Source organism: Dipteris shenzhenensis, chromosome 15 (genome assembly GCF_047967505.1).
Source record: "Dipteris shenzhenensis isolate YYH24624 ecotype China chromosome 15, Dip_SZ_1.0, whole genome shotgun sequence".
NCBI classification, from domain to species: domain Eukaryota; kingdom Viridiplantae; phylum Streptophyta; class Polypodiopsida; order Gleicheniales; family Dipteridaceae; genus Dipteris; species Dipteris shenzhenensis.
The window spans coordinates 6,410,384-6,418,410 of NC_141610.1; the positions used below are offsets into that span (position 1 = coordinate 6,410,384).

At 42.6% G+C, this 8,027-nt stretch overlaps 1 protein-coding gene across 1 annotated transcript; it reads left to right on the forward strand.

Moving 5' to 3' along the window:
- Positions 1-2,654: 2,654 nt before the first annotated feature.
- On the forward strand, positions 2,655-6,744 carry LOC147893268 (pentatricopeptide repeat-containing protein At3g53360, mitochondrial-like). Its single transcript, XM_087386592.1, has one exon. It carries the CDS (start codon positions 2,718-2,720, stop codon positions 6,297-6,299), a length of 3,582 nt encoding a protein of 1,193 aa, XP_087242718.1. The 5' UTR covers positions 2,655-2,717; the 3' UTR covers positions 6,300-6,744.
- Positions 6,745-8,027: the final 1,283 nt, after the last annotated feature.

The following is an 8,027-nucleotide window of genomic DNA, read 5'->3' on the forward strand; positions in this document are numbered from 1 at the left end:
ATAAGTTTAACAATTGAGCAACTTCATGATGCGTGAACATGATACAAGTACAAAAACAACAACAGGAAGAGCCCCAACACAAACAGTAGCAACAACAGCAACAACCACCTGTAGGGGAAGATGGAGAACTCAAATGGAGGCCTTGCCTCACTGCACACCTGTCGACTACTCCTCTGCTATTAATTATGCTCACCTAATGAAGTCAAACTGGGATGCCCCAAAGAAGGATAATGTCTTTATGTATGCCTTGGCAGCAATGAATCAAACAGCCCAGCTATCCTAACTTGCAAGCAAGTGTACGCCGACCAATAGGCATTCCAAGCACATGCGGCAAGCCTGCAAAGGGACAATAGGAAAAAGGAGATCGATAAGACCAAGGCATTGTTTGAAAAGGAAAGGATAGAACGGACGATCGTTGAAGCCATAGGGATAACGACAGTGGTGGAGAGGGCAAAGAAACTTTAGGACAAGTTGTAGGAAATAGAGGTGGCTCTTGTCACCAAAAGATTACCTGCAAAATCCTTGGCCATAGATTTCAAAGCACTCCAATGCCAAGCCACCGTTGATCAACAACAATATGACACACTCCAAGCTCGAAATCTAGCAATAGAAGATCAATTAGCATAGTAGGCCAACTAGATCAAGCATTTCCATGCCCTCTTGTGCCAAAAGCACGAGCGGAATATGCAGCTACAAGAGCAACGACAAGTTGAGAACCTCCTCCACCTCCAAAACAGGACCCTGACAAACTCCACCAATGGCTCTTGTCAATGTCCACACATGCCATTGAACTAGCCTTTGCACCATGTGCAGTTAAAGACACCTTCAACTATTATCTCAACACAATCTCTATCTCCGTCACATAGCACCACATCACCTTCCCACCCCTACCCTCTATCATCAAAATAGGACCCTGATAAACTCTTGTTAATGTCCACACGTGCCATTGAACTAGCCTTTGCACCACATGCAGTTAAAGACAACTTCAACTATTATCTCAACACAATCTCTATCTCCATCACATAGCACCACATCAACTTCACCCACCCCTACCCTCTGTCACCAAAATATTGTTAACATGAGTAGCGATGGGTGAGATCTAAATATTGGATAGTCTCCTTTATGAGATTAATTCAAAGGTGTGGTCGAGGATGGATTCTTGATGTGCCAAGATGGGTTAGTATCATTCAGAAGAAAAGTAAAACTCATGATTTTGAAATAGGATCTTGAAACATGATTTATATGAAATAAATGGAGAGCTACTAAGAGGTTCTTAGGAACCATGTAGATTGACATCGAGATAAAAGAAGGGGGATGTGAGGTTACTGTGTGTAACCAGTAATAAGCCCTGATAGACTCTCTGTCAGATTTTAAAGATTCCTTAATAAGAAGGAAGTTTGTTTACACAGGCCTGAAACGGAAAAATGGTGGACTTACTTGGACATATACAGTCAATAGACCTCAAAAAGCAGTTGTATACAAGATAAGTGCATGTGTGGTTAATGCTAATAGATTATTGCTATGCTTTTGAGAAAAGTGACTATTTATCTTGCTAGTTGGCTTAATAACTGTACAAATTAGCAAATTACTTTTATGCTTACAATATGGAATGGAATAGGGGGAAGGAATTTCATTATTGGAGTATAAATATGGCTTATTGTCTGAGACAGGGTATTGGTGACATTAATTATAAGGTTCTAGGAATTACAGGGATAGGAAGTAATGAATTAAGAGCTCCTAGGTCATGTTGAATGATTTTTTGTGGAGTGACATGGATAACAACTGTGCAGGGGTTGTGAAGCCTGCTTTCCCATTGGAATCTAACTATGGTTGTTTTCTTTAGATGGTGGCAGGTGAGTCCCTGCACTTCTTTGCAAGATTCTATGAAGACATCTAGGATGGCTCGGGTGATGGAACAAAGACAACACTGGCATGGGCGTTTTTGCCATTGGGACAAGAGATGAAACTATATATTGCCTTGGTCTTGGTGGAAGGCCCATAGTGGGATTTCTTTGTTGTCTTTTTGAACATATAAACAAAAACATTTTTACTATCAAGAGGTTTATAATTCTGGGGTGATTTCATATAAGTAGAATGATGAGTGAGAGATATGAAATATGGGACACTTGCCTAACAGTTTTGATACAAATAGAATAAGATTTTTTTTTTGAATGACTTGTGAAATTCTACAGTTGATATTCAAGCTTGTACTTGCTTTCAAAAGAGACATACTCTCTGAACATAGGTTGATTACGTTGAAATTATAAGAGTTATGCTCCCCTTGCTGATAAACTACTATGAAAATCATTGAGATAGCAGTGGTTTCTACTTTTAATTCGAAGTAATTACATGTCCCTACAACTTGGTGATCTTGTATACATAATGAAAAGAATATATAAGGAAGGGTTTGGTGATTATAAAGTTTGAGTTTGTGGCTTTAGTAGTAGTTAGGAAAAATCTCACACACACACACACACACACACACACACAAGGGCATAAACACACATGCACATACATATGTGAGTGCACACACACACATGCATTTCTTTTATACTACGTGAGGGAAAAAAGATTGAGATATCAATACATAAAATTTTGACACATATTTATGTCTTAAGCGATTACCACTTGTATTACGACAGCTAGCACACAACTAGCATCCTGGGATATGAGACAACGTGTCAGAGGGGATTGCAAGGCCAGCGGAGTACAGGCGGATGCGTATACATCAGAAGAACTGTGGTTTGGAGATGCTGAGCTTAGAGGAGGCCCTCAATTCTTTGGAATGCAAGCCCAACCTGCCTTCGGTCGAGAGCTTTAAGTCCGTCTTGCAGAAGTGCAGGAAAAAGAAAACTCCAGCGTACGCCAAGCGCTTGCATGCCTGCATGTGCAAAAGTGGGCTTGAAGCTCATACATATCTTGGGAACTTCCTTGTCCCAATGCTTGTGGAATGTGGAAGCACGGTAAATGCCCAGCAAGTTTTTAACAGATTGGTTAATCGGAGTGAGCATTCTTGGACTTCGCTCATCACGAGTTACATCAAATATGGCGAATCAATCTATGCCCTCAACCTGTACCAGAAAATGCAAGAGGACTCTGTACATCCTAGCAAATATACGCTTGTGGCGCTACTAAAGGCTTGTGCTAGACTGAAAGGTAGAGAAATAGGCCAAGAATTACATGCTGAGATTGCCAGACAGGAATTAGAAAGAAATTCTTTTGTTTGCAACACCTTGGTTGACATGTATGCCAAATGTGGCTCTCTTGCAAAAGCATGGGAAGTGTTTGACAAACTGCCAGTTCGTGATGTAGTGTCATGGAACATTCTAATTGCGGCATATGCTAAATATGAGCTTGGTGAGGAAGCACTGAACTGTTTCAATCATATGCAACTGGAGGGCATCTTGCCGGATGCTTTCACATTTGTTTGTAGCTTGAAAGCTTGTGCTGGTATAACAGCCATACACAAGGGCCAAGAAATACATGTTGAGATTGCCAGACACGACTTGGCTAGATGTCCTTTTGTTGGCAACGCCGTGGTCGACATGTATGCCAAATGTGGCTCAATTGCAAAAGCACAGGAAGTGTTTGACAAACTGCAAATTCACGATGTAGTCTCATGGAATGCACTAATTGCAGGATACACTGAACATGGGTTTGGTGAGGAAGCACTGCACTGTTTTGAACAGATGCAACTGGCAGGCGTTTCTCCCAATGCTGTCACGTTTGTTTGCAGCCTGAAAGCTTGTGGCAGCATTGGAGCCACAGACAAGGGCCGAGAAATACATGCTGAGATTACAAGACGGGACTTAGAAAGAGATCCTTCTGTTGGCAGCACCTTGGTGGACATGTATGCAAAATGTGGTTTGCTTGCAAAAGCAAGGGAAGTGTCTGATAAGCTTTCAATTCGAAATGTATTCTCATGGACTGCCCTAATTGGAGGATATGCTGAACACAGGCTGGATGAGGAAGCACTGAATTGTTTTGAAAAGATGCAATTGGAGGGTGTCTCTCCTGATGCCGTCACCTTTGTTTGCAGCTTGAAAGCTTGTGGTAGCTTAGGAGCCACTGACAAATGCCAAAAAATACATGCTGCAATTGCTAGACAGGGATTGGAAAGAGAATCCTTTGTTGGCAGCGCCTTGGTTGAGATGTATGCCAAATGTGACTTGGTTGCAAAGGCATGGGAAGTGTTTGACAAGCTACTGGTGCGAGCTGTAGTGTTGTGGAACATACTAATTGCAAAATATGCTGAACATGGACTGGGTAAGGAAGCACTAAACTGTTTCAAACAGATGCAAGATGAGGGTGTGTCCCAAAATGGTGCCACGTTTGTTTGTAGTTTGAAAGCTTGTGGCAGCACAGCTGCCATAGACAATGGTCGCGAGATACACAGGGAGATAGCCAGACAGGAATTAGAAGGAGATCCATTTGTTGGCAATGCCTTGGTCGACATGTATGTCAAATGTGGCTCTCTTGCAAGAGCATCGGAAGTGCTTGATAAGCTTCCGGTTCGAGATGTAGTTTCATGGACTGCTCTAATTGCAGGATATGCTGATCACGGGCTTGGTGAGGAAGCACTGAAATGTTTCAAACAGATGCAGCTGGAGGGTGTTTCTCCAAATGCTGTCACCTTTGTTTGTGCCTTGAAAGCTTGTGGTAGCATAGGAGCCATAGATAAGGGCTGTGAAATACACGCTGAGATTACAAGGCAGGAATTGGAAAGAGAGCCCTTTGTTGGCGGGACCTTGGTTGACATGTATGCCAAATGTGGTTTGCTTGGAAAAGCACGGGAAGTTTTTGTCAAGCTGCCAGTCCGAGACGTTGTGTTATGGAACATACTAATTGTAGGATATGCTCAACATGGGCTTGTTGAGGAAGCACTGAATTGTCTTGAACAAATGCAATGTGAAAGCGTCTCTCCAAATGCTGTCACGTATGTCTGCAGTTTGAAGGCTTGTGGCATCACACGAGCCATAAACAAGGGCCAAGAAATCCATGCTCAGATTGCCAGGCAGGATTTGGAAAGAGATCGTGCTGTTTGCAGCGCATTGGTCGACATGTATGCCAAATGTGGGCTGCTTGCAAAAGCATGGGAAGTGTTTGAGAAGCTACCAGTTCGAGATGTAGTGTCATGGAACATTCTAATTGTAGGATATGCTGACCACGGGCTTGGTGAGGAAGCACTGAATTGCTTCCAACAGATGCAAATGGATGGCATTGCTCCTGATGCTGTCACGTTTGTTTGCAGCTTGAAGGCTTGTGGCAGTGTAGGAGCCATAGACAAGGGGCAAGAACAACACACCGAAATTGCCAGACAGGAATTGGAAAGAGACGATTTTGTTGGCAATGCCTTGGTTAACATGTATGCAAAGTCTGGCTTGCTTGCAAAAGCACAGGAAGTGTTCGACAAGCTGCCAAATCGAGATGTAGTCTCGTGGACTGCACTTATTGCAGGATATGCTGAACATGGGCTTGATGAGGAAGCGCTGGGCTGTTTTGATCAGATGCAACTGGAGGGAGTTTCCCCAGATGCTGTCACCTTTGTCTCCAGCTTGAAAGCTTGTGGCAGCATAGGAGTCATAGACAGGGGCCAAGAAATACACTCTGAGATTGCCAGACAGGAATTGGAAAGGGATCCTTTTGTTGGCGGCACCTTGGTGGACATGTATGCCACATGTGGCTTGCTTGCAAAAGCACAGGAAGTGTTGGACAAGCAGCCAGTACGAGATGTACTCTCGTGGACGGCATTAATAGTTGGGTATGCCCAGCTAGGAGCAATTGAAATTGTTTTTCATATGCTTGAGAGAATGAGAGGAGAAGGCATAAAGCCTAATGGGGTGACATTCCTTGGTATTCTTGCTTTATGCAGTCATGTGGGTCTACTGGATAAGGGCCAGAAGTACTTTGAGGGCATGAGCAAAGACTATGGCATCACTCCGGCCCTTGAGCACTACACTTGCATGATCGATCTCCTTGGCCGTGCAGGCCAATTAGACGAGGCTGTATCAATGGTGGAGAAGATGCCTTTCCAACCTAATCTTGTGGTGTGGCACACTGTCTTGGGTGCTTGTCAGAAGTGGGGTAATGTAGAGCTTGGAAGAAGGGCCTTTGAACATGCGTTGCGGTTAGATGAAAAGGATGATGCAGCTTATGTCTTGATGTCGAACATCTGTGCAGGTGCTCAAATGCAGGTTGACGAGAAGGAAGCTGAGTTGAGGGGCCCCAAAGGACAGTATTGGAAGAAGCTAGGCCAGACTTGCATGTATGGTAAGGTATTCCCGAAGCAAGATTTTTAATGCAAATATAAGCCTGTCCCTCAAAATGGGGGACGAAGGGTATGTCACAAAATTGCATTTTGCCACAAGACGTATCCAATGATGCAAAGAAGGATAGTTTATGTGGGCATGTGGCTATTGTGTCCTAACTAACATTCTCTGAGGACTGTTGTGCAGCCATTGGACTCATAGGTCAGATTTTTTGCCCTGCTGGGTCCTTAGGGAGGTGAGGTATTTGGGCAGTCAAAGTACCTTTTGAGACATGTCAAGTATGCCATGCTTAGTTTAAGGTTGAATTAAGGTTAGGTTAGGTCTTTGGAGCCCAAAGCAGGAATCAAATTTGGGGTTTTGTTCTTCTTTCAGCCTCCACTTCTTCCATGCTGCATCGTCTTCTGTCCTTCGCCATAATCATCCCTCACAAGTATACTTAGAGACATTTCAAAGAGGCAGCAGAACTAGAGAGTAAACCAAGCAAATGACTAACTGTACGTTACATTAGTTTGAAATAATCAATTTATACATGTATCCTTTAGGGTTTGGGTTAGGGCTTCGATCCGGTAGTTTCCTTTTACCCTTTTAACACTGCATAGTATTCGTGCACTATTCATACAATATACACGCATACACATGATGTGAGTTTGTACTCTTATCATGAAGTAGACATTGTTGAAGATGATCAATCTGGGCTTGAAGGCCATCATTCTCTCTTAAATGGGAATGTTCTTCATTTTAGTTAAGCAAAGAGCTTATTGATGCTTCACGAAAAAATATTTTTTGATTGGTTTGGTTGAGATCTCTTGAAGAAATACTTAGGTTGTTCTTTTTGTATTTTGATATCTTGCATAGTCACTAGTAGTAATCATGTAGCTTGATGTGACCTTTTTTGTATTCAATTCCAAACTACTTTGTGTCTATCGATCTTGGTGTATTGTGATATCTTGTATAATCACCATCAGTAACCATGCAGCCTATTGTGAATTTTTGTATTCAATTTCAAACTACTTTGTGTCTTTGATGTATCTCAATACTATTTTGGTTGCATTCGAGTGTGATTGTTTTAGCTATGACATGAGCTGTGTGGTAGCGAATTGACAGTATAGTATATATCTAGAAGACAAAGGCTGCGAGAGGAGATGGTAGCGAGAACATGCTCAATGCCATTACTGAAGGTAAGTGAAGGCATTTGACCGTCCGCAAATCTGTGGTTACATCTTCACCGCAAGACATCTGAAAAGCAACTTTGAGCCCTTGTTATCTAAGGTGGAGATACACTCCAAACGTATATCTGATTGGGCTGCTGCTTGCTACACGAGAACAAAAGACTATGCAGATTCGGGTAGAATGATAGGGATGGAGAAGCTACTATCATGTCGTTCCAAGGAAATAGCGCACAAAGGGCCTACACCGTAGTTTTTCAACAAATCATGCCCAAGCCTAGTCTCTTCCAATTTCTCTAGGTCTATTGATCTTTATGTCGGTAGCATTCAAATTTTCTTTGATTGCAATCCGTAGGCTAGGGAGTAGATATTCCATAGGCATTATTGCCTGCAACCCATTAAGGTGGAATAAATGGCCATCTTAATTGATTTTTATTTATTTATACAAAATAGTTGACTTTTATAAAGTCCAGTTACAAGAAATGGCCATCACTCAGGGCAGAAACACCCGTGGCCTACACTGCAGTAGCAATACGATAGTAACACCAACAACCAGCCAAAGTCGATGGGATCTGAGCAGTATCCCCAAGCA